The sequence below is a fragment of the Vipera berus genome, assembly GCF_964194415.1.
Source record: "Vipera berus genome assembly, chromosome: 1".
Classification (NCBI taxonomy): domain Eukaryota; kingdom Metazoa; phylum Chordata; class Lepidosauria; order Squamata; family Viperidae; genus Vipera; species Vipera berus.
In genome coordinates this window covers 338846672-338874226 of record NC_138202.1, presented here as the reverse complement: position 1 = coordinate 338874226, position 27555 = coordinate 338846672, and the positions used below count along the sequence as shown (strand labels likewise).

Sequence of the window (27555 nt, the reverse complement as noted above, 5' to 3'; positions counted from 1 at the left end):
GTGTGACGCGCTCAGGGGCTTTAGAAGGCCAGATCCTGAAGCTAAAACTCAAATACTTTGGCCACCTAATGAGAAGGAAGGACTCACTGGAGAAGAGCCTAATGCTGGGAAAGGTTGAGGGCAAGAGAAGAAGGGGACGACAGAGAATGAGGTGGCTGGATGGAGTCACTGAAGCAGTAGGCGTGAGCTTAAATGGACTCCAGCAGATGGTAGAGGACAGGAAGGCCTGGAGGAACATTGTCCATAGGGTCGCGATGGGTTGGACACGACTTCGCAACTAACAACAACAACAATGATCAAAATATTGCTTTCTTATTAAATATACAGTATGTTAGTATCTTCAATGGAGAATACGTTTTTTTTCTATTCTACTACATTGTCAACTATAGAAGGCTTTCTGTTCTCATTGTTGAAGCTCTCCTATGTCCTTATTAAATCTCTTCTTTCACTTGCCCGAGAAAGCTTGTTCACTTGCTCATTTCATTATATCCCTTTGGATTTTAAAACCAAGTGACATGTCCTTTCATTTTAAGATCTCAGGATCACAATTTTTTTAAACCAGCCCTCTTTCTATAAAGATTTTTAAAGCACTCCTCCAAGACTATTAACGAAAGGAAAGAGATGAAATATTCCACAGACAGTTAATCTCCTTGTCAATCTGTAAAGGAACTAGGTGGTATTCATAAAGATATTGCTATAATGCAGCTAGCCCTTATGGGCCTTGCAAATATCAAAGAAGAAAGCTTTGTTAAACCATAACTGACTTGCAAATAAATTGTGACATACTCTGCTAAAATCTCAGCTGTCATCCAACCCAGAATTAAACAGGGTAATTTTTTTAAATTAATTTTCAGGACAAATGCATACTTATCAGTTTGTCTACTACTGAGCAATCCATCTGATTTCAATTCTCTGTATTCCAAATCCTATCTGAATAGTCCCTGGTTCAGATTGTTACATTATTTTGAGAGTGGACACAGTTAAGAATCTAGGATGGCTATTTTCCTATTTATCTTCTTTGAAAGTGAGCAAATACTGTATTGTGAAAGTTCTGAGCTAATTTCTCTTTATTAACTCATTCCATTTTCAGCACTGACCAATTATGTCACACTCAGGATAAGCTTACAGAAACTCATGCACTTTTGAAAGCAAGCTCTTCTTGTTTTAAGGACCGAAGTTTAGAAATCATTGATTCAATGCTGGCTAAGAACAAGGCACAATTCTCTGGCAAATTGTCTGCACTGTAGGAAGAAGACCCAAAATGAGGAAGCAATAATCCCAACAACCTAAGTAAGAATGTACAAGCTAACTCTGGTCTCTTCCAAAACCACATACAGGAAATGCACATTAGGATGCAGATTTTGCCCGAGCTTCCTTCTGCTCAGACATAAGTCAGGATGATGGAAAGGAGAATGGTCACAGACCATACTACAAATGTTCAGCATTTGGTGTGATCTTCTGAGTGGAATTGTGTTGCAATGTAGTCAAGTGCTGGCTCTTCGGCTTTGAAACGGAGATGAGCACCGGCCCCTAGAGTCGGAAACTATTAGCATGCATGTGCGGGGGAACCTTTACCTTTACCTTAAGTGTCTACTGGTGGCTAATTTGTCAGAGTGCCAGGGTTCTAGAAATTTCCTAGCATCTTTGGACTTGGTTTGGTCTAAGATGGTCACAGTTTCTCAGTTGATACTATGGTTAAGCCCGTCTCTGTGTTGTGAAATTGAAGAGTTTTCATCATGTCTTCTGATTTCTAGTCTGTGTTCATGGGTGCATTTTGCCAGTCTTCTGCTTTTTTTCCCTACAAAATGCCAGCTGCAGTCATTACACTATATGTTGTAAATGACACCTGTTTTTTTTTCTCCTGGGGCTGCTGGGTCTTTTGGTTTACTTAGGATGTTTCAGAGAGCTTTAGTAGGGTCATGTGCTACGCTGATTCCATGTGGCTTTAGTCTATTGCTGGTTTTTGAGAGGTTGTGATGTATGGCATCGTTGTATGGCTTGTATTGGTTGTGCTATATTGGGTTGAACGGTCAGGCACTTTTTGATAAGGTTGTGTGGATATCCATTTTATTGGGAGATGTTGTATAGATGCTTGCTTCCTTTTTCTGCTGTTCGAGATTACTGCAGTGAGCTAATTCTGCCTTGGTTCTAAGTGGGGATTTGATTTTAACTGCATATTCCTACTATGCCATTTACTAATAGGACGCAGAACAGAAATGAGTAATATGGTTTTTCTCTTTCATGAGTTCATTTCAGTTGTTTAAATCATGCTTGTTTGGGGCATGATTTTACTGCTTGGGGCATTGCAGTTACATTTTTGTATGTTTAAGAAATTGCACATTACCTCAAGAATTGTATTTTTGAAATATGAAAAATTATTAAGTGAAATAAAGATCTTTAGGTATATTGGGGGCATTGGCCCTTTCAAAGTGTGGTCCGTGGAGAGTGGCAGGCTTCACTGGCATCGGGGTCCTTGAGTTTCCCATCCCTGTCAAGCATGAACCATCATCTTGGAGAGACTTAAGCTATGAGAGCAACTTTTGCTTCCTCACAAACCAGACACAAATGGAAAGTCTCAGTTTATACAAGGTAAGAAGCAAATTTCAGAGAGATCATTTTCTGTTTTATTTAAAGTCCTAAAGATTCAGAGAATTTCCCCTCTTCAGCCATCGCCATGACCACCCCCAAATTAATTCACCAATGTGGGTCACAAATGAATTCACAGTGATTTTTTTTTTGATACGCTAAATCAAAATATAATTGCCTGTTTAGTTGGTAATCCTGCTCTCTACCTTGCAAGGAAAAAGACTATGTTCTTAAAGGAAATGTGACAATTCTGGGGGTTCAGCTAGTGGCATCAGAAAAAGAAATTGAAAAAAAAGAAAGCCTCATTAAAAAAATAGATTTTGTGACAGGGGAAGGGAAGACATGTGTACAACACCTCCAATTATATTCTGTGCAAAATATGCATGAGTTCCACCCCTCAGTCCAAGTTAAGTAGTATTTGGATGTACTGTGTTTGATCTTTAGTTGACAAGAGAAACTCACCCTGTCCCTCCCCAATGTGAAACATAATTGCAACTGAGCAAGAAGGTGGGTGTAATTGCTTGTAGACAATATGACTTAGGTTTGCAAGAATCTGGCTTTCTGCCATGTTCATCTCCCCTTTGCCAAAGTTTGAGCAAAGCAGCAGAGCAAAGCTATGAAGACAACAAGCTGCTGGAGAAGAAGTGAAATGCTGGGAATGAAGGGAGTTAGTACAGCCACAGGAGATTTATTATGGGCCATGCTTCCCTGGACCACAGAGTTCTGCCAAAGTAAATTTCTTAGTCTTTTAAGGTGCCACAAGCCTCTTGATTTTACTGCAAAACACTAATCCAGCTACCCCTCTGGAAAATGTCCATAAGATGGAGAGCAGCCTGACCGTCTTCACTGTGGTTTGTTTACTCTCGTTCAGGTTCAAAGTTCCAAGCTCTGGTGGGCTGCCAGAACAGGCGTCACACACAGAGAAGGTAACAACAATGTAGCTTTTGCTTTGTAAAGGACTGGGTCTGCGCATGTCTCTTTATCTTATGAGAAAGACAAAGATGGGCTTCATTTATTTATTTACTATTTCATCTGGGGGGGAGGGGGCTGCCTGTTGCCGTAGTGATTGTGTGGGCGGCTTACAGATAAAAATGAAAACAAAATGTATCAAGAGGACCAAGGCAAAGGCTAACTGGAAACAATTACATAGCATCCGACCAAGCAAAGTGGTTTGTAGACCAGGGTCTGAAAGAACAACCAGGTCTTAAGCAGTTTATGAAAGGTTAGAACAGGAGTCTTCAAACTTGGCCCTTTTATGACTTATGGACTTCAACTCCCAGAATTCCTCAGCCAGCGTGCCTGGCTGAGGAATTCTGGGAATTGAAGTCCACAAGTCATAAAAGGGCCAAGTTTGAAGACCCCTGGGTTAGAAGAACAGGATGGTATGAATCTATCCGGAGATATCATTCCACAGGGTGAGAACAGTTGTAGAGAAAGTCATGCCTCCTAGGTCTTGTAAGATGACAGTGTTCAGGAGGCAGGGCCTGGAGCCTGCTCACTCTTAGCTGACCTGACTGGACAGGTGGAACCAAATGGAGATGGGTGGTCCACCAAGTGAAATGAACCTTTATTGTCAAAGTACGACTATGTGTACATTGAGATTAGCTGAGCCTCCCTTTGTGCTCCCACCCCCCTACACACAGTGACAACAAACCCTCCATCTTACTACCCCATGTGAACCAACTATACCACACACTGGCCTCCCAAGTCAATTCTGCATAAAATTCACAAAAGTTATTTCTCATTCAAAAGCCTAACAGCCCATGGATAAAAGCTGTTTTTCAGCCTGTTGGTGCGGCTGGCTATACTCCTATATCTCCCACCCGATGGTAGGAGAGTAAAGAGATACCGTCCAGGGTGTGAGTCATCCCTGAGACTTTTCCTCACTCTTCCAAGGCAACGAGCCCTGGCGATGTCATCCAGTGGTGTAGCCAGCTTTATGCCATGCAGGGCTTCATAAGTGATAATTGGCATCTTAAAATGCACCCAGAAGTCAACTGACAACCAGTGCAGCTAATAAGGGCATGTGCACATATCACAACACACCCATCACTGTCCACCTCTCTGCTATGTTCTTGACCAACTGTAGATTCTTAATGATCTTCAAAGGAAGCCTATGTAGACTGCATTACAAGGTATGAGTGCCTGAAGAGTTGCCCAACTCAGGAATGGACGGAACTGGCACACAAGCTGAACCTGCACAAAAACTCTCTTGGCCGCAGTTGCCACCTGCTCTTTGAGCAGGTGCTGTGAGTCCAAGAAAGCCCACAGGTTGCACATCGGTGTTGGATGGAGAACAGCAACTCCATTAAAGACTAAAGATACCTCTACATAACAGAAAGATGACTCAGGGGGAATCATACAAACAAATAAAAAATCCTTGAATCCATTAAAGAGAAAAGTCATAAAAATATGGCCTTTCAGTCAAGAAACATCATACAGTACAGATGATAAGCAAGTAAAAGTATAGGCACAGAGCAGATAAGGTCAGGCAAATGAGAAAATGGCCCACACCACAAGATGTAGAAGGTGATCAATTATTCCACCATCTTTCTAATTTCTATAAAGTGTCTCATAAAGTTCCATTTTGGAAAGAGACTAAAAGGGTTTTTTTGCTATATACACACTTTTACAAAGATTCTCTATCATAAGTATGAAAGGAGAGAAAAAAACACACTAAAGGTCTCTGTAACCTACGATATTCTGGAAGTTGAAGTCTTAAGGGCACCAAGGTTGAGAAAGACTAACCTAGGACAACCAATGTCAACTACGTTCTCAAGAGCCTCAATTCAACATAGAGGGCATACCATCAGAGGCACAACCTTCGTAGCATCTCAGACCCAGTGGTGTTAAAATAGAGCCAAACCTACATATAGAACAGTTCAGAGCAAAACCAAAACCAAGTGCCAAGCTGTGCAACTGATCAATTGCCAAGAAAGTGAATCATAAAACACCCCACTGTTTCCTGAGAAAGGGTTGTTTTTGCAAACCCTTGCAAAAGTATTGAACTAAACTAGCTTGAAAATGTTTTAGGCTTGCTTATCTGACTAGCTTGTTTGTAAACGATGAGTGGAATCATCTACACTTGCTTGTCTGCAGGCTGTATCATCAGTTAGTGGCATCAGTTAGATGCCACTACTAACACAGAGACACAAGTCTGATCTGTGGATCATTCTTTAATTTTAGAACAGAGATTACATGGCAGAAGGGAACATGATATTGGCTTTTTGTTCTTTTTCAGGTACTCTCTGTGGGAGGATTGCTGTATTTACATTCCTCTCCAAGAGGATGCAATCACAGAGCTACCGTGATTGCAGAGGTTTTTTTCTGGGGAATCTTTGGGAACTTACCATGCTGGAGTTATGCATATTCCATATCTTCAGAAGACTGGCTTTGAGATGTGACTTTGGAAATTAAAACCTGGTCTTTAGGCCGTTTCTTCCTTAACCTTTTTTGAGAGTATGTGACTAGCACTCTGAAATCTTAAGAGGTCAGGGCAGAAGCTAAGTAGGGGTTCTTATGGTGATGATTAGTCGCAAAAATGGTAGTGGGATTTCTGATTGCAGAAATATGAAACTAAGACTCTTTTTTCCTTGTTGAACTTCAACTCATGACCGGTCAGCTTACAAACTCGGTCAGATGGGAATTACTGCAGCAGTATTTGATGGACAAATACTGTATTTGTCCACATATATCCTATGAGTGAGACTATTTGACTGGCCAACTTTTGTAGAAATAAAAACAGAAAGACAAGATCAGAATGTAGGATAAGCCTGGAAGAACAGCCTGGGGTTTTATGGCTTCTCAGGTGTCTCCTTTAAGAAAACGTTTCTGAAAAAACTAGTCAAATAAGCTGATCAAGGAGTCAGAGGGACACTAATTCACATGTATATGGGTGCCCCATTTCCTACTGGACTTGAGCCTATGAATGCTTATCTCAGACTTTTCCAACCTCAGTGATTCTCCAAGGATTTTGAGAAACGTCTTGTGAGACATATTGGCTCAGTTTATGCCAAGTGGAGAGCTGAATTGTGGATTCCCTGTATGCAACTAATGCGTTCTATCATTTTTCCCCATCATCTGAGATTCATAATTTCTTTCTCTCAATAAGGTTAACAAGAAAGAATTTCAGGACATTTGTTTCCTCCTAAATACTGCTGAGGCAGGGGGAAAAAGGGCTCTGACAAGGACAGAAAGACCCGGGTGAGTAATTCCTGCAAAGAATAAGAACTTCTTGAAGATGTGTTTGATCAGCAGAAGTAGCAAGGGAGAAAAGCTGTGCCAAAGAAAGTCAAGACAGCGACAGTAACACAACCACCCACCACTGTTTTGCGGGTCAAGAGAAGAGAAGCGATCCCCTTGGGTGCAAAAACAGGGGAAGGCTCCGAAACATGAGACCAGAATAAGGTGGCCATACTATTAAAGCTACTTCAAGACTCTTGCCTGAATTCCTTGCTCAAAGAACACCTCCTTTTAAACCAATTTGAAACCAAAGTGGCTTCCTTGCTAGACTGGACAAAAGGAGCAACAATAGATGGAGTTTGCAGCCAGCCAGCCACAAACTGACACATTGGCCCTCTGTTCCAGCTCACTGAGGAAGAAAAGAATGTCTGTATAAATCACACCAACCATCAGGTTTCTCACTTCCTGTCCACAGGACTTCCCGGCTCCCAGAATTATGAAGGGACTTTTATATATTTTTGGAGAATTGGGAGAAGGGGGAAAAAAAGGAGTTCTTTTTTTTAAAAAAAGCTTAAAAAAGAGTTTCTTTCAGCTAATAATGAACTGAACAGTATATTAAGAAGAAAAACATTCTGCATTAACCTAGAAGAGACAGAAACCCTTTTCATAATGCCTGGCCACAGAACAACTGCCAGTTAAATCAGCATTCATTCCTCAGGCTTTGCCAACACAAACTCAAAGGCCGGCACAGAAGACCATTTGAACCAGCCTCACATCTTCCTTTCTTCCTCACATGCCCCCTCCAGAAAAGAAAAAAAACCCAGGAAGGCTAAAAGGTGCCAACCGGCATCTTCATAGAAGTACTTCAGTGGGAACCCCGGCAGAAAGCAGAATTCCAGAGAAAGTTGCCCTCTTCTTCTTCATTTGCCTTAATTTTGGGTTGCCTATAACACCAAAAGGGACACGGTGGCTCAGTGGGTTAGGACGCTGAGCTTGTCGATCAGAAGGTCGGCAGTTTGGCGAGTCAAATCCCGAGTGCCGTGTAGCAGAGTGAGCGCCTGTTACTCGTCCCAGCTTCTGCCAACCTAGCAGTTCGGAAGCACATGAAAAATGCAAGTAGAAAAATAGGGACCACTCCGGTGGGAAGGTAACAGCGTTCTGTGCGCCTTTGGCGTCTAGTCATGCCGGCCACATGACCACGGAGACGTCCTCGAACAAGCGCTGGCTCTTCGGCTTTGAAACGGAGATGAGCACTGGCCCCTAGAGTTGGAAACGACTAGCACACCTGTGCGGGGGAACCTTTACCTTTATAACACCAAAGCAGCAGCCTTGCAGAGAAAATGTACCCAAGTCTTTTTGTTCGGAAGCAGCAAAGGCGGAAAGGTTGAAACAGCTGGAAGAGTTGGCTTTTGCTAGAAGTTAAGGCCACCTCCTTGGTTTCAATTCAGGAGTTATGTTGCGATAGAGAATCGTACTTTTGTAAGAATTTAGCCATTGGGCAGGATCCGAACAGAACCACCTTTATTGATCCCTATTACCAACTCAATGAAAGGCAAAGATAGAAAGTTACAATCACAACAGAGGTGCCCTTTGTTACCCAAGGTGATCATATAGCCAAGATAACTAAAATACACTTTGTAAAAAATGAGCCCTTCCCCCTTGAAATCTTTGCCAGCTGGTGGCTAGCCTATGTTGACCACCAGGAAGTAAATCTAACTGAAAACATCACATAGAATATGTTTTCCTTCCGTTCAATCATATTTGATTCTTAAGAGACTGCCTGCAGTTTTCTTGTCAAAGTTTCTTTAGAAAGTTTGCCACGGCCTCCTTCCTAGAGCTGAGAGTAAGTGATTGGTCCAAAGTCACCCAGCTGGCTTTGTGCTTAAGGCAGGACTAGAACTCACAATCTCCCAGTTTTTAGCCTGATACCTTAACCAATTGGCTTTTATGCAGAATATTTGTTGTTGTTGTTAGTTGCAAAGTCGTGTCCGACCCATCGTGACCCCATGGACAACATTCCTCCAGGCCTTCCTGTCCTCTACCGTCTTCTGGAGTCCATTTAGGCTCACGCCTACTGCTTCTGTGACTCCATCCAGCCACCTCATTCTCTGTTGTCCCCTTCTTCTATTGCCCTCAATCTTTCCCAGCATTAGGCTGTTCTCCAGTGAGTCCTTCCTCCTCATTAGGTGGCCAAAGTATTTGAGTTTTAGCTTCAGGATCTGGCCTTCTAAAGAGCAGTCAGGGTTGATCTCCTCTAGGACTGACTGGTTTGATCACCTTGCAGTCCAAGGGACTCGCAGGAGTCTTCTCCAGCACCATAGTTCAAAGGCCTCAATTCTTTGGCACTCAGCCTTTCTTATGGTACAACTTTCACAGCCATACATTGCAACTGGGAAGACCATAGCCTTGACTATACGCACTTTTGTTGGCAGGGTGATGTCTCTGCTTTTTAGTATGCTGTCTAGATTTGCCATGGCTTTCCTCCCCAGGAGCAAGCATCTTTTAATTTCTTGGCTACATTGTTTTAAAAATTGAGACATTTTCCCTCTCCTCCAATGTAGCATCTGTATCTATGAGCACTTAAGGAAGGTGGACTATACATACCATTTGGATAGTATGACTCTTAGTAGCATCTTGACAGGTGAAAGACACCTTAAAAAGCAACTCAGTGCAAATTCCATTCCAGCACGACCATCTTGAGGACCTCCAGTGCAAGGGAGCATACCATTTCCTGAGGAAACTTGTTCCACTGCTTGACAGCTGTCAGGAAATTCCTCCTGATACTTACCTTGAATCTATTTCCCTGTAGTTCACCTAGCCCTGCTCTTTGGGACAATAGAACATAAATCCATTCCTTCTTCTATGTGAACCCAGACTTGAGGACTGCTATCCTATTTCCTCTCAATCATCTCTTCTGAAGATTAAGCATATCACTTTCTTTAGTAATTTCATTAATAAATTATTTAATTTCTAGAGCCTTCACCACTTTACTGTAGTAGCTCTCCTCTAGATCACAGATGCATAAGGCTGAAAGGGACCTTGGGGGCCTTCTAATCCAACCCCCTCCCTGCTCAAGGCAGGAGACCTTATATCAAGGGTAGGCAATGTTGGCTCTTTTATGACTCGTGGACTTCAACTCCCAGAATTCCTGAGCCAGCTGGCTCAGGAATTCTGGGAGTTGAAGTCCACGAGTCATAAAAGAGCCAAGGTTGACTACCCCTGCCTTATATGATCCCAGTCAAATGGCCGTCCAGTCTATTTTTGAAAACCTCCAGTGATGAAACACCCACAACTCTGGGTGGCAAGCCATTTCATTAACTGTTCTGTCAGAAAAAAACAATTCCTTACTTCCAGGTTTGTTCTCTCTTTAACAAGAGAGACCTGCTTTCTGGTGCTTTGGCGAATAAGTCAATCCTCTCTTCTCTGGGACAATCCCACAAGTACTGGAAAGACAGTGATCATATACCCCCTCCAATCTTTCTCTGATAGGCCAGACATACTTAACTACGTCAACCAATTGTCGTATGAGTCGGATGTCAACGCTGCAAACATTGGTCCGTTTTTGCTTTGACAATATAAGAGGCAGCCTTTCCCTTTAAACTGTTTTGCTTTTGAATTAAATGAAGCTGGGGGGAGGAGAATGCTACCCCGGTTGTTTTCTTAATAAGATAAGGCATGGCGCAAAATAGAACGGAAGCGAAGCTTTGCATGTTAAACTAATTGGAGAATGTGATTGACGACGTTTAAATTAAGGGAGGGAATTGTGTTTGACACGATGTGTTCAGGGGAGGAAATTCAGATTTTGGCATCCATCCATGAGTGCCGATGCTTCATTCTCCTTATTATAGACTTTTTAGAATAAACAATGCCTGAATGTTCTTTGAAGTGTCTCACTAGTTGGAACCATGACATCAGTGTCCAGATCTTTTATCATCTTTGTTGCTCTTCTCTGCATTCTAAACTCACTCATTTGAGGGTGAGGAGTTGTTCTCCGAGCTTGGTTTCCAAACGTTTCGTTACCAGGCTATAACATCTTCAGCAGAGTTTAGGGGATGTCAGTGTCAGTGTTCTTCTGTTTATAAGGGTTTCATGTAGTCAGTAGGTCTGATGTGTCAGGTATGGGTGTGTCAAGTGAGGGTCACTCCTATTTCTCAATGTCATTTCTGAACAACAGTGCCCAGAACTGCTGACAATATTTCAAGTGGAGACTAAAAAAAACACCCCAGAATGGGGCCATTATTTTCTATGATCAGGATTTTACGTCTGTTAAGTGTGACAAAATATATAGGATTTTAGATACAAAGTCAAAAGACTTGTCAAGATTACACAAAGAAGGCAGCAGCATGTATACACGCATGCCTATTCATATACACACAGTTCGTTCCATAAAGAAAAGTAGAGAGAAAATAAAGGGAGATCACCCCTTCTTAGCTGGCCAAGTAGATGAAAGGGAGGCTGAAATTTCCAAAAGCTGCTTTCTGGAAGAATCTCAGCATTTTCACATCACAATCTATTTTTTATACAGTATAGAGGTCATGCTATCTCTGCTGAATCTCATGAGCGTTCCCTTTGTTCTGGTCTTGTACTTTTTCTTACTTTGTTGTGTTAGTTCCTTTTGAAGGAAATAAAGACTTGTTTATTAGTACCAGCCTTGAATTGTGATAGACGTTTCCTTTCTTGTCCCTTCTTTCCCCTCCCCCCCCCCACCTTTCCTCCTCACCCAGTAATAGGATACACATCAAATATAGTTGGATTCAGGGAAAATAGCACACGTATTGAGGGGGGAAAAACACTTGCTTCTAAAATCTGCACCACACTGCTAGCAGATGTTTACCTTGTGGTCAACCACTCAGATCTCTTTTACATGTTCCCCATTCTATGTTTTCACCTGTTTTTATTCCCAGATGCAGAACTTTACCTTGCTGTGAAATTTCATCCTTTTCATTTCAGCTCACTGCTCTCAATATTTTCCTCCAAGCTGAAGTTGAGACATTAATGAATGCTTTGAGTAGTCCTACTGCCAATTGTGAGTCCCTTTAACAATAATATCTTTTAATCTATATTTACCTTCTTGTTAAGAATAGGAGATATTCTGTCAAAGCTCTGTTGAGATATATTATGTCTGCAGCATTCCCTTGATCTCCCAAAAGCTAATAACCCTATCAAAGGAGCTAAGTTAAATCTGGCACGATTTGTTTGCAACAAGCCCACACTAACTCCTGTAACAGGATGCTTTCCCAAGGGCTCACAATTCTGTTGCCTTTATATTCTGTTTAAGGACTTTGCCCAGTATAGAGATCAAGGCAACAGCTCTGTAGTTTCTTGGATAATACTTCCCCCACCACCACCTTTTGGAGATGAAATATTTGCTTTCTGGTGGCAGCACACTCTCAATCTTCTAGGATTATTTTGTGGGGAAAATAGAAGAAAGGTGCATTGGATATGTTCACCACCTTGTGAAAATAAAGGCAGGATAGAAAATAAATCAGTAAATATTGCCTGTTCTTCAGCTCAGTTTAATGAAGCTGTTCTATGATTGTCCCTATTAGTTTCTTCAAGATGTATTTTCTGATGGCCAATTCCACAGCTAATTGAACTGAGTAAAGTAGTTCCTTTGATCTCTCCTTTAAAAAAAAGTTTTCCCTGTCCAGTTGTGTGTGACTCTAGGCTAGGGGGTGGTGCTCATCTCCATTTCTGAGGGAGTTGAGGGAGCCAGTGTTATCTGTGGTCATGTGGCCAGCATGACTATATGCCAAGGTGCACAGAATGGTGTTACCTTCCCACTGAAGTGGTACCTATTTATCTACTCGCATATGCATATTTTTGAACTGCTAGGTTGGCAGGAGCTGGGGAAAATAACGTGAGCTCAGTGTCACAGAGTGCTGGTTCTTGAACCCAAGCTGTCAGCTTTCCAGTTGACAAGCTGTGTCTTTAACCGCTGAGCCATCACGCCCCTTTAATCTATCTCAATTTCCCAAACTTAGCCTCATTCAAAAAACTTCATATACATGATGTATTCTTCCAACAACCCTTTAAATTCAACCAGAGAAAAATGTGGTATTTGTTCTGTAGAAGTTACAAATGTAATTTTAATGAAGTGGGAGAAAGCCAAGCAACTTCCATGCAGGAATAAAATAGAATTGAAGCACATGTTGATTGGGGTGAGGACTAAAGTGTGATTTAAAAACTTCAAAGTAAGAGATATTCTTTGAGCTGGATAGATTGAAGTTTTAAATATCGTTGCATGTTTGTTGAGTTTATATTTTTTATTGTTTTTAATTACTATGAACCATTCACAGCCTTGTACATCAGGTGGGCAGCTATCTAATAAATGAAATACAATAGAAGAGAAGAAAGTGTCTCAGAAGCTCTGTGGAAACATAAAAATAGCACAGGAAAATTAATGGACATAATTATACAGATATTTTTAGGGAGGTGATAGAGCTCAAGGCAGGAAAAAAATGTATATAGGTTCTCAAACTTTTGGTTACTTGGAGAAAGGACAACTACTCATTACACTTCCAGGAATTTTCTAGATATGTTCAATAGATAGTAAGCTGAGAAACTGCATGATTAGGATGACACAATACTACACTGTATCATTTTGCAGTATTTTAGGATGATAAATTTCAAGGTTTTAGTCCTTAGACGTTCTGAACTAAATATATAAAATTGAAAGAAATTCTAGTCCCAAGAATAGTATTTCCATCATGCATGGAAATTCATCCTTCTATCAATCCCCTCTAAAGTACAGAGAGGATTTCAGTCCCATTATCAGTTTACTAATTTTGACACAGTCCAGTGTTCTGTATTTTGTAAATTGAAAGTAGTTCTTCAAAATAACCCATTAATCAAATTAAGTCAAGCATGTTTAAATGATATATTTACAGATACAATTCACACAATATATTCAGTATTTTGTAGAATTTTAACCAGTATGTGTGAAAGTGAATACATCTGAGAATATATATTAAAGCAAAGATAAAAATTATAATTATAAAAGCAAATTAGGAAGGGATTTGCTGCCACCTGCTGCCACCAATTTTCACACTGCTTTTACTACAATAATATGCCCATAATTCTGCTTAAGGCAAAGTCTATGTAATTAATGCCCATCCACTGTTCTTTTTAAATACATTTTAAAATGATTGCATTTTGCCAGTGCAACCTAAAGAAATACTAGTACTGTAGCAACAGCATTAATAGCAATAGCACTTAGACTTATATACAATTTCACAGTGCTTTACAGCACTCTGAGTGGTTTACAGAGTCAGCAAATTGCCCCCAACAATCTGGGTCCTCATTTTACCCAGCTCGGAAGGATGGAAGGCTAAGTCAACCTCGAGCCGGTGAACTGCCGAACTCCCAGCAGTTGGCAACCAACAGAATTAGCCGGCATTACTGCATTCTAACCACTGTGCCACCACATCTAATGTAAGAGTTCATGTCAGTCACCAAGCTTTAATATCTAGAACAGGCATGTCAAACTGCCGGCCCATGGGCCGGATGCATCACACCAAAACCGCCCCCACCCCATTGCCGGCAATGGGGAAAAAGTTCCGATACATCACCCAACGTCACGTGACGTCGCGAGTCTGACATGCCTGATCTAGAAAAATCTGTGGTGTTATACTATTAAATTTTATTTACGGTATTATATTTCTAACATTTCCCATTCTAGGCAGCTTCACAAAAACAACAAGTAATAAACAGTATCCCTGTATCCAACCCATAAACAGCAACTTCAAGCCCTAGGCAAGAATTGTTTTCATAAGGCAAAAATGAGAACCTTTGTATTTCTATGATTTGCATCAAAAAGAACTTGGATAATAAATAAGACGCCAAACATGCTGAAACTTTCTTTCAAGCCATTTTTATTTTTCTAACTCATGAATATCACCCTTTAAGAGCATTCTCAAACAATCATAACACATAATGGTTTCAAACTTACATCCTCCTAAGGTACCTAATCCTATAGGGCAGGAAATTACAGGGAAAACAAATTTCTCTCCAAGTAATCAGTTATCAATGTTTCACTGGAGACAGGGTTCCTTTTACAATGAGTCTTCTTGTCAACATAATGTCACTAATAAGAGTATTCCTTATGCAAACTTGGTGCTTATTTGCATATAATTTGCATACAATTCACGCCATCTTGAATATTTCAAATGAAGTATAGCTCTTCCATATATTTAAAAAAAAAGCATCATAGGTAAAGTGAAATGGTTTTCCTTCTGTTTTAGGTTCAGCTTTCTTCTGCACAGCCAGATTCTGAAATTAGCAGTATATAATGATTTAATCTTTATGAATTTCTTTTGTCAAACTATAAACAATATGTTATAATGATGTAACAGAAATTTTGTAAATTAGCAAGTTACCAAGACCCCGTGTCTTTAAATCAGTGCATTGAAGTTCTAATTAAACTTTTAATTTTGAAGGAAAGGCAAGGAACTGGATGAGGGGAGACAATCAAACAATGAATAGTATAGTTAATACTTTACGAGGTTAGGTTAGGAAATGAGCATGCAAGTTACACGGAAAACTATTCCTAATTCTGCTCTTACTGATCATTATATCTGCATTTATAAACAAATGCCTTTGTCATTTCCTACTGTCATGCTAGTACTAGACAGATAAAATTAGTCTTGAAGGAAATCACTCCCTCCCAAATACATGATGGTGGTAAATCAAGCCCAAAAAGTCGATGATGATGATGATAACAATAATAAAATTGGAAGGGACCTTGGAGGTCATCTAGTCCAACTCCCTGCTCAGGCAGGAAACCCTACAGTCTCTTCTTAAAAACCTCCAGTGATGGAGCACCCACGATTTCTGAAGGCAAGCTGTTCCACTGGTTAATTGTCCACACTGTTAGGAAGTTTCTCCTTAATTCCAGGTTGCTTCTCTCTTTGTTCAGTTTCCAACCATGGTTTCTCGTCCTGCCCTCTGGTGCTTTGGGGAATAGTTGGACGCCCTCTACTTTGTGGCAGCCCCTCAAATACTGGAATACGGCTATCATGTCTCCCCTATTTCTTCTCTTTTTTTTAGATTAGCCAAACCCAAGTCCTGCAGCCATTCTTCATATTTATTTATTTATTTTAATTCCATTTATATCCCGCCCTTCTCCGAAGACTCAGGGCGGCTTACAAGCTTAGCAGTAGCCTTCATTCTATGTATATCTTAGTTGCTCTTCTCTGAACTTTTTCCAAGGTCTCAACATCTTTTTTGTAGTATGGTGACCAAAATTGGTTGCAGTGTTCCAGGCGTGGTTTCACTAAGGTTTTATAAAGCAGTACTAATACTTTGTGTGTTCTTGTTTCTATCCCTCTGTTTGTACAACCCAGGATTGTATTAGCATTTTTGGCTGCTGCTGCACACTGCTGGCTCATAGTCAAGGGATCGTCCACTAGGACTCCAAGGTCCCTCTCACAGTTGCTATTTTTGAGGCACGTCTCACCTTATCTGTACTTAGACTTAAACGTTGCTTTGCTATCAAACCCCTAACACACCCACCTGTCATTCTATTTAAATGGCCAAAGTGTTAATCACCCCTGCATAAGAATCAAACTGTTTTCATTTTTTATAGTTCCTTCAACTATCTGGGATAATTGGCAGCTGTCCATTCTTACTAGATAGTAATATTAGTCATGGCTATTTCCATAGTTTACTATAACTAAATCCCACTATAGACTAAGCATGTAGACTAGGTTAGGCCTATTGGTCAGTCACTGACCTTAGTTTGAAAATGTTGATTATTCTTTTTTAACTCTTTGTGACGGTTAAGCCACGGGTCGGCAACCTGCAGCTCTGGAGCCGCATGTGGCTTTCAGCCTTCTCCTGTGGCTCCCAGCCATCCTCCGCCGTTAGCAGACAGAGAGACAGGCACTTGCGCTTCGCTCTCTCTCTCCAAGGGCAGGAGAGCCAGCCCAATAACAAATGTGTTTGAGCTTGTCAGAGAACAGCATGAAGCCAGCTTGCCAGGTGAGCAGAAGATGGGAGAGAGAAAGGGGGGGGGGGAGAGAGAGACAGAGAGAGAGAACTCATGCACAGCAGCCTCTATTTCTTTTTAATTAAACTCTTCAATCAAGCTCCCCCGTGCAAGCGCCCGAGAGTTTTGTGGCTCCCAGCGTTTTCTTTTCTCTGGGAAACGGGTCCAAGTGGCTCTTTGAGTGTTTAAGGTTGCTGACCCCTGGACTAGACAGTCACTTGTCTGAAATGATATAGGTTCTCCTGCTCGAGTGGGCGGCTGGACTAGAAGCCCTCCAAGGTCCCTGTTCTGTACCAGCCTGCTACCGGCCCTGCAGAAAAGGCAGGGACAACCCCTTTACAAACGGCAAGAGGCTGGAATTACGCCTGCCAAATTTATAGCTACAAAAACAAACAAGACACGAACCAAGAAACAGGAGCTTTAAGAAACACGAACTATCGGACTTCCGGTGGCGACGCGGCGCTGAAGACAGCCGCCTCCGGGCTGTCCGCTCCGCAGCTGTGTTTTTCCATCGTAAACAGCGCCGATCAGCTGTTTAGATGGATTTGAAGCCCCCTCCTCGGGAGAAGAGGAGGGGGTGAGGCCCCAGGTAGGGGTTGAGCTCTCCGGGGCCGCCTGAACTGAGAGTTTGGGCGGCTGAAGGATTGAGCCCCCCCCGAAGCCTGGGTTGCTCCGAGCTGCGCAGTGTCTCTGCTCCGTGATTTTTGGAGCAGAGCCAGGCGTTAGCAACCACCCCTGCCAGAAGGAATACTTTTGAGTATAAAGATGCAGGCAGAGCGGTACAGGAGGTCAAGGTGATGTGGACTTTTATTTTTACTTTCTAGCTCAACGGATTTTATAGCTTTAAAGTGAAAGTGCGCAATAAGTGAAAGTGACGAAAGATGGCGGCCAAAACTTCTAAAGCTCTTCGGAATGCGGGGTTTTCCCCGGTGCAACAGACCTCGTTGCAAGCTTTGCTTCCTCCTGTACCTCCTCCGGCGTTGACGCCTAAGGATTTACAAGATGCCCTTGAAAAGCATTCACAATTAATATCTGACATGATGGATGAAAAGTTGAAAAAGCTGGAGGAGAAGTTGGAGAAGAAGATGGAAGAGAAGTTTAGAGCAATGAGGGTAGACATGTTGTCTATGATTGAAAGTGTAGCTGAATGTGTGCAACAGCTGGATGCAAAAGTGGAGGATCTCAGTCAAAAGAACTCTATATTAGAAGCAAAGGTATTAGAGAATGAAAATATAAGGGATAAAGTGGACGGAGAATTGAGCCTCGCTCAGTATCATCAGATGCAGTATGCTATTAGAATTAGGGGCTTAAAGGAGAATTCTAAAGAAGATTTAAAGCAGCTGATCTCTGAAGCTTTGGAAGCGGTATTGGGCCAGCCAGCATCTGAAATTGAGGGAAGTATGGATAAAAATTTTTGTGTTAATTCATGGATTGCAAGACAGAGGAAGTTACCCAGAGATGTGGTGGTCTATTTTACAAAGAGAGTAATTAGAGATGAAGTCATTCAAGCTGCTTATGATACTAAATTGGTAGTTGCTGAGCAAGAAGTCTTGGTTTTAAAAGAGATTCCTCCAAAGATTTTAAAGAGAAGGAAAGATTTTGCATTTCTTGTACAGGAACTTAAGAAATGTGATATTAAGTTCAGATGGGAGATTCCAGTTGGACTGGTGGTGATGCATGAAGGTAAAAGACATCGTTTGGTTACTGTGGCTCAGGCACGTGATTTTTATAGCAATGTGTTAAAAGTAATCCCCCTACCACTTTTGGAAGCTGCAAAGGGATATGGTGAGGGAAAGCTTCAAGAAGTTGCAGATAGACAGACAGAGGAGAATGGTGCTGGAGGGGATCAAGTTACAGTCTCATCGGTTGCTGCAGGAGAGCAGAGGATGACGCGTGCCGCCCTAAGACGAGCGAGACGAGAGCAAGAGCAAGACCAGCAGAAAGTTATGGAACCTCCAAAGCGTACTTACAGTGAAGCTGTGGGAGGGGCGCGGTCTAAAGAAGTTGAAGGGGTCATTTCAGATATGCTCCAAAAGCTTTGGAGTGTCAAGATTGGTGACTAAATTTCTAATTAGAATGTCAATGGATTGAATTCATCACAGAGAAAGAAAGCTTTTTAATATTTAAAACAATTTAAGACTGATGTTATCTGTTTGCAAGAAACGTATATTAGGGTTGTGGACTAAAAGTATTTGTACGCAAGCTTCTAATCAACAACAAGTTGATTTTTCTTAACTTACTATAAACAAAGGTTACCTAATTGGATTATAATTTTTTTAAAAATTTTTATTTTATTCTTATTGGAGATTGGAATGGTGTCCATGACGTATAGATGGATGATCTGGAACTGCGAGATATTTGGTGTGATATATGCAAGAACTATTTTTGATTATAGTTCAGTTTGGTTGGAGATTAATAAGGTTAATAGAGATAGGCGCTTTTGGTGCGTAATTGAGAATTTGTCTAGAGATTAGAGAAATGTGGGAGAATGTAAATAGTAGATGAAAGTTTTTTCTTTGAAATTAATATGAATAAGGATTGGGATTAAGAAATTTTATTTAGTATTTGAGTAAAATTCCTTTTCTGTTTTCTTCTTTTTTTTTCTTATCTGTAATATTATTACTTCTTTTTTTTCTTATCTGTAATATTATTACTGTTTGTAATCATTTTACATGAGCCAGAGGGTGATAGAATTAATAGTTTATTGTTGATAGCATATGGATGCTTATGTTTGTTTTTCGTTTTTATTTATTTATTTATTTATTTATTTATTTATTTATTTGTTTGTTTGTTTGTTTGTTTTTTATACCGCCCTTCTCCCGAGGGACTCGGGGCGGTGTACAGAGCAAGGTAGGTATACAGTTAAACAATAGTAAAAACAATAGTAAAAATAAATGAAACCCCTATTAAGAGCTATCAGGCCAGGCCGGACTGCTGGAACAAGTAAGTTTTATACCCTGTATTTAGCTCTGGGAAGTCGGGGGGTGGGGGGGTGGGGTGGGAATGGGGGAGAGGGATAGGGAGGGTTAGATGGGGGTGGGGGAGGGGGGGATTAAAGTTAAAATGTATTGTAAAACTTTTTAAATAAAAAAAAAAAGAAACACGAACTATCCAAGCGGTTGCCTTCAGCAAACCAGCCCTCCCCACACATTCCCCTTATATAGAGTTCAGGGCGTGGCTTCTCTCTGCCTCCTTCCGAGAAGCCCCATTGCCTTCCTCTGTTTACTCCTAATTGACTGCCTCCTGCGTCGGGCGTTGTTGAACAGGGCCAGCTGTGGGTCATCTTCATCCACGCTGTCAGGCTCACACAGCTGGGTCTCCGTGGTGACCAAGTGGGAGGGGCCTGGCTGAGGGCTCTCATCAGCAAGATCTTCAACCCCCTCAGCAAGGTCTTCAACACCCCCCTCCTCCTCCTCTGAGTCGTCCGACCCAACTGCCAAACCCACAGGCTGACCCTGAATCACAACAGTCCCTTCCAGCTTCTATTCTATTCTGTTCTATTCACTGACTAACTGCAGAATAAATGAATGGCATGCTCTTGTCAAGGAGCAAGGCACTGTCTGATCTATGCAATTGTCACACATAAACAGATGTGTATATGCATAAGAGAGAGTAAATCTTCAAGATGCAATCCAGAACCACATAAAGACCAATACCTCCAACTCTCCAAGCAATCCTATTACCTTCCAAGTTTGCTTTTGATGAATGAAAATTCAGTGAGGCAAACATCTTACTGCACATCTCCTTCTCTTTCACCCTGTAATCTCTGTAAGAGCTGCAAGTTAAAGCAAATTGTTTCAGCACTGGAATGCCATCAGTTTGTTTTTAAAAAGCAGACATTTTGAAACAGAGTCTAAACATGCAACTGTCTACTCTGGAACTAGAGAACTGTTTGAGTGTGGCTAATCACATCAAGAACTGGGGTTTGCACTTAGTTTAATGAGCCTTAAAATCAGACTGATTTTAGTGCAATACTCATCAGAAGCCACAACTGAGGTCTCCAGCTGAATATAATGAACATCGTTTAATGAAATTTAATAGCTCTATTCTCATTTATATTATCTTTATTTATAACACTTAAAATTAATTTAATAATTTAACAGCTGAATATGTTGTGCATCATTTAAACTGTATTAATACATTTCCAAAGGCCAATAAAATGACCACTTGGTAAATGACCCTTTAAGCATGAAATTCCAGAAGACTCCCAGTGTTTGTAAAAGCAGAAGGAAAATATTTGCTAAACAAAGAAGCCAGTTGTGCTAAAAGCCAACCAAAACCTTGCCTGTTCTCTTGTGAGTAGGTTTGCAAAAGCCTTTAAGCTGAAAGAACCAATGAAATTCTCCCTTCTAGCCTTCTGTTGAAAGGCTATAAAGATAGTTAGTATTAAAGTGTCCTGTCTAGCATAAGGGGAAAATGCATTTTAGTCTGTCCAAATAAAGGCATTTTTTCAGCTGTGTTATCCAGAAAAAACCAAGAACAGAGCGGGAAATCATCTAAAGAAACAAGCAAGGAGCTTCAGAGGGAAACTTTCCCATATCCTAAGAGGAGTGTTTCCAAACTCTGGATAAGTGAAACAGATTTTTTTATTGGCATTTGATCAGTGTTTCAGTGGGCTTCACTATCTCAAAGAGATTTAACCTACAAGTAGTCCTCACTTAACAACTGGTCACTTAATGACCATTTGAAATTATGATCGACCTCCCTTATGGATGGACCTGCTTATGACCTGGTGGCCACACATCTCTCTTCAGTCATTGAATCACATTTTAGGTGCTCAGCAACTGGCTCACATTTACGGTCATTTGCAGGGCCTGTCTTATGACTATAATTTTCAGCTTTTGTTTCTGTTTCCCAGCAAAAATGTCCATTGCTAATAAGGTGTTTGCTTCACAACCACAAAAAGGTCATAAAATCAGGCATGGTTACATAGTGATTTTTTTTTAACAATTGCCACAACTTACAACTACAACTCCGAGCTCACTTATGATTGCAAGTTGAGGGTCACTTGTACTTTGTAGTAAACTAGTGCTATTTCTGCCTGTTTGGTATGCTCCCTTATTCAGTCCAATATACCTTTAGTCATTAGAAGAATAGAGGATTGAATAGCTACAAGGAATACGTTTGAACCATTACCATGAATCTAAGTGGTAAGTGAGTTTCCAATTCAGCTAATTTGTTACAGAAATATAGCAGTCAAGTAAGTGCTCTGTCACCTGGCCAGCTTTTTCAATTCATTGTTAATATCTTGGTTGAAGGGCTGTTCTTTCTGCGCTCTTACCAGAAACTCTCGGGCTCTCTCATACTCTGCCAAATAAAAGCATGCCTGGAAATTAAGAATGCAGAATGTATGTAAATTGCAATTGCAGTTTGATCACTTCTCTTGAAGAGTAAAACAAGGTAAAGGATTTTTTTTTGTCAGGTTCATACAGCAAGCTGGAATTCTTTACAATTCTGCCTTATTGATCGTAATTCGCGTCCCACCAGGCTCAAGGTTGACTCAGCCTTCCATCCTTCTGAGGTAGGTAAAATGAGGACCCAGATTGTTGGGGGCAATAAGCTGACTTTGTAAAAATGCCACTTGGGGCCCCCCGAAAGCCCTAATAAGCAGGCATATACATAGAATGAAGGCTATTGCTAAGCACATTGATTTGTGCTTTAGATTGTAAGCCGCCCTGAGTCTTCGGAGAAGGGCGGGATATAAATGGGATTAAAAAAAAAATCTAGAAGTCTTGCACATAATGATAGGTTCATACAATGGACATCAGTTTTGAGGGCATGCTGCAGACACATAAAGAATGAGGGCTATACAGTGTGGGGAGGGGGAACTTATCAAAAAATAGTACATAGCGAGACAATCTGTCAAGTCAAATTGGTGAGATTATTTCCTCCCACCCCTAGAAAACTTTCTGCAAACCATTGTTTATGTCAAATTGGATATATTTACAAGCAAAGCAGAGATCTGCAGCCACTAAGCATCCATGGTCTCCATATTAGTACCCATGTTTAAAAGATGGGTTTAATATTGTGTAAATCTAGTTACTGTGGTTTGTAAATCATGGGTCACGGTTTAACTGGTTGTGCATTCCCAGAAATTTTATTTAAGTAAGAATTGTTTTAACAAACTATGGATTAGATATGTAATTTAAATCATTGCTTAACTACTTTTGTTTGGCTTTCTGTCAACAGATGTTAACTAGATTAGAAACAGGAAAGCAAAAATATTAACATAATTTCCAAAGTGAGATTTCTCTATAAGGAAAGTAAAGCAGAAATAGACATCGTATACTAGAATGTAATCTGTAAAGAGTAAAGCAGATTCTCCACAAAATTGTTTTACTGTTAAAATCATTTACTTTAAATCTCTTCATATATTGATGACATTCACTGACACTGTCTAAGTATCTCATGGTGAATAAACTTGGGAAACACCCACATCCTAAAATGAGGATTGTTGTGCCGATTTCAGAGGTCTTTAGTCAATTTGCAATATGAAATTTACAATATGAAACACCAAGTAATTATGTCAGATGATGTTGGAAGAAGCTGAAACATTTTAATACACTCTTAGTTCTTGGTTTCCAATACCCAAACCTGTCCTAACAATTTCTTAGCAGGAAGGAAAGCTAGTCTGACATTAAAAAAAACCTCTCAGAATTCTGCTAGATATACAAAATGGGGGGGGGGAAACAACCTCCTTACCTGGCCACATCTGAAGAGGGCTTTAGCATTCTTTTTATCTAGCTCTAAGGCTTTTTCGCCATAGACTAGGGCTCGATCTGGACGTTCCAACTTCAAGCAAACAAAAGATAAGTTCAGGAGAACCAGAAGCCTGGCAGCATCAGCTTTGTCTTTTATAGTCTCTTTGGCACATATACGATTGAGTACTGAAAAAACCTGGTGAATTGAAATAAAACAATAAGCTTACATCAGCAAAAAGATCTGTGATAAGAGAATTGCTAGAAATGCTCCCGTTAGACAAATGTACTGACTGCCATGTGTGTTGGGTAGTATGGATGCTGACTTGGGAGAGAATTCAAATAAATGTTTATGTATTATTTATTAAAGGTTTTATCCTACCTTCTATTAAGGACCCCACTTTTTTTTTCTCATGACCACTCCTTCAGGCTGGTTGGGCTGAGAAAGAATGAATGGTCCCATCACCCACTGGGCTTCTACAGTAGCACTAGAGCCTGGGTTTCTTCACCCATCTTAACTCTATACCACACAGGCTTTTAAACGACAATTTTATTGTTTCTTCTGTGTAGCTGTCCCCCAATCTTATTAATTTTGGGAACAAGACTTTAGAAAATTCACAAGTGCTCAAACAAAAATCATTCTTTTCAGATTCTGCTCAAGGTTACCAACATTTAATAAATGATGATTCCAATCAACTGTGACTTTTTTTTACTTAGCTTTGTATTTCTAAAAGACTATGATAGAACCATACCAACTGCAAGATAGCATGTATAAAATCTGATGTTTATTACAACTTCCAGAAAGCAGCATTTTTCTAGAGCTTACATTTATAGAATCATAGGGCTAGAAGCAACCTTGGAGGTCTTCTAGCCCGCCCATCTCCCACCCACCCACCCCAGCTCAAAGCAGACCTTATTGTATCCTAGACAAATCCCTGTCCAATCTTTTCTTGAAGACCTTCAGCAATGGAGCACCCATAACTCTGGGAGGCAAGCTGTTCCATTATTTTAATTGTTCTTATTGTCAGGAAACTTCTTAGTTCCAGACTGGATCTCTCTTTAACAAGCTTCCACCCACTGATTCAAGTCCCACCCAAGGGTGCTTTGGATAATAAGTCGACCCCCTCCTCCTTTATTTTTTTTAATTTTTATTTTAATTCCATTTATATCCCGCCCTTCTCCGAAGACTCAGGGCGGCTTACAAGCTTAGCAGTAGCCTTCATTCTATGTATATGCCTGCTTATTAGGGCTTTCACACACACCCCAAGCGGCATTATTACAAAGTCAGCTTAATTGCCCCCAACAATCTGGGTTATCTTTCCTGCCATTTAGCACCCTAGCTTCCTTCTCCTCCTCATTCTTCAATGGAGTTCTTGCAGGAAGTCTTGATTGCCCCTCAGCTACTGGAGGACAGCTATCATGTTACTGCTAATCCTTTTTTTTTTTGGTCAGGTTAGACATAACTAGTTCCCTTAACTGTTTCATCATACGGTTTAGCCTCTAGACTCCTTATCATCTTTGTTGCTATTCTCTGCACTCTTTCTACAATCTCAGTATCTTTTTTGTATCAAGGCAACCAGAACACAGTATTCCAAATGTGGCCTCATTTATGCTGGGTAGAGCGGTACTATCGCTTCTTGTGATTTTGATGCTATCCCTCTGTTGATGCAGCCTAGGACTGCATAGGCTTAAAAATTTTCACATTTTGGTGTAAATAGGAAGAGAAGATTTTTGTGTAGGATGTACTACATACTTCTATTTTAAATTTCTAGGTGTAATTTGTGATTCATTCCCGTATTCCACGAATGTTACTTACCCGCTTGTACCTCTCCTTGGCATCCAGGAAACGTGTCTGACGGAAGAGGTAATTGCCAAATTCACGTTCTGTTTCTGCTATCTTTATAATTTTCTCCAGTGGAAATGTATCCTGATGCTCCTATGCAGAGAAGCAACAATCTAGTTAGAGAAACTAGTCCCAAAAGTTACAAGTTTAAGCTAGAGTTGTTATACTGGAAACCTACACAAGTTAATTCTCTAAAGCCCTAAATGGCTTAAGACTGCCTCTCCTACTACAAGTCTACCCAATTTTTAGGGACCATTTTAATTATTTCCCGTTATCAGGAGCTCAGTGATATTGTGAACATACTGGTAGGAGAGGGTCTTGTCCAGAATATGGAATGCTCTCTACCAAGCAAGGTATATTTGGCCCACTCTTCCGGCATTTAGAAAAATGCAAAAATGTATCCTTTTTTGTTAAGGTATCATTGCTAAATAAATTGACTTGCATTAATTTGCCTTTTCGTTTGACATTTATAAGTCAGAATGTAAATTTAATCATGACTGATATGAAGATATATCAGCTGAAGTAGAAAATGTATAAGTAGGTGTATGCGATTTTGTCTTCTACAAACAGGATATAAAAAGGCAGCCTAATTACTAATAGTCATCTTAGACTTAATGGGGAAACACTGGAATCACATGGAAATTTGGTTTCATTTTTGTAATCCTGCAGAAATTAGAAAGACTTGTCCTTACTGAAGTCCAAAAAACCATGCCCTACTTTCTTCCGGGATTTCAGAGTTACACCACTAGATACAGGTAGACTCACTTAATGAACCTAATTGGGACTGGCAACTCTGTTGCTAAGCGAAATATCACTAAGTGGAAAATCATGTGACTGCAACTCTTTCCAGCTGGAAAGAGACAAAACTACTCACTTTCACATCTTGACTTTTGTTTGCTTCCTAACCAGTCCTCCATCTTTTGGAATGCTCAGGTCCCTGCTTATTGTCTTGCACACATTGAAAGCAACGTGATCATGCCACAGCCCAGGGCCGAGAGCCACATGCATGCTTCGTAGCTTAAACTATGCTCTTTAAATCTCTTCCTCTCCAATCTGTCCACTCTACAAGGCGAATGGGGAGAAAAAAAGCAAGTTTTGTAGGCATACAGCTTACTCTCTTGAAATCTCTTCTCCAATCGATCCGCCCTGAAGGGGTGGAGGGAAAGGCAAAGGAGATGGCCTACAGAAATTGCTTGCTTCCTATCCTTGCTAAGCATGCAAAGACATCGCGTGATTGCATTGCTTAATGACAACCATCTTGGCAGTCTCCGCTGCCATCATTAAGCAAGGACCATGTGGGTTCTGAGGACCTCATATGTCCGTGATGTAGGAACAGGCACTGAAACTGCATTCCAAACAGGCCAGAGTGTGGGTGGGTGCTACAGAGTATGAGATCCTCATACCATCTGGAGCTCCTTGGGAGAAAGAAAAAAAAACCCAGAGGAACTTGCAACTTCCTGCTGGCTTCCTCCTTGATTTTCCTTACGTGAAACCAGCAGGAAAGGTTGCAAATAGTGATAATGTGACTTTAAATCGCTGCAACCATTCTAGCAGCAAGTTGGATGCCAAGTGCCTGGATTGCCAACGTGCAACACCATGATGGCTGCAACTTCAAAGTCTGATCGTAACTCCCCCTTGTTCAGCGCTGTTGTAGTTTGAATGGTCACTGAATGAGTATTTGTAACCCAAGGAGTAACTGTAAATGCCCATTTAGGGAAGTTCCATAAACTGAAAAGTTTGATCACTCAATAACAGCAGCAAAACTAACAAGCATCAAGGATTATCTGTGATTTATTATTTATTTCCCATTAGTCTATTCCCCTCCGGCTATATTCGAGAGAGCTAAATGGGAAAAAACCCCACAAGATTTGACACTATGTATTAATGACCGATTGGTGTTTTTGTATCCTGGCTAGAAATAGGGGATAATTTTGTTTGGTTCATCTTTCTTAGTGTTATCAAAATCAACATTTTTCTTCATAAACAATATGGAAAGAACTTAATATCAAACATGAAAGCAATAAGTATGCATGAAAAGAAAATTGCCAAGATCTACCCATTCTTAGATTGAATGTGAGACCAACAAGGTAGTTGATTTTTACCACAAGTCAGAAGCAAGGAAAGCTGCCTTGTCTTTAATTATTTTGGCCCTTCAACGGCTATCTCCAATTCTCATGCTTTCCCTTTTCCTATAGTCATGGCAGAGAGCAATCTCCAACTTCAATAGCAACTCAGTGGCAACATTTTAATTTTATTTA

The 27555-nt window shown here is 40.6% G+C and overlaps 1 protein-coding gene across 1 annotated transcript in view; it reads right to left on the bottom strand.

Annotated features, from left to right (window-relative positions):
• FKBP6 (FKBP prolyl isomerase family member 6 (inactive)) overlaps nt 1-27555 on the bottom strand; it is a gene marked incomplete at both ends in the record, with an annotated part of 65100 nt that overhangs the window by 34141 nt on the left and 3404 nt on the right. The window contains 4 exons of the mRNA XM_081313061.1: nt 20440-20531; nt 21973-22082; nt 23459-23653; nt 25271-25390. Coding sequence (XP_081169187.1) covers nt 20440-20531; nt 21973-22082; nt 23459-23653; nt 25271-25390 — 517 coding nt within the window. The remainder of the gene's footprint in view (nt 1-20439; nt 20532-21972; nt 22083-23458; nt 23654-25270; nt 25391-27555) is intronic.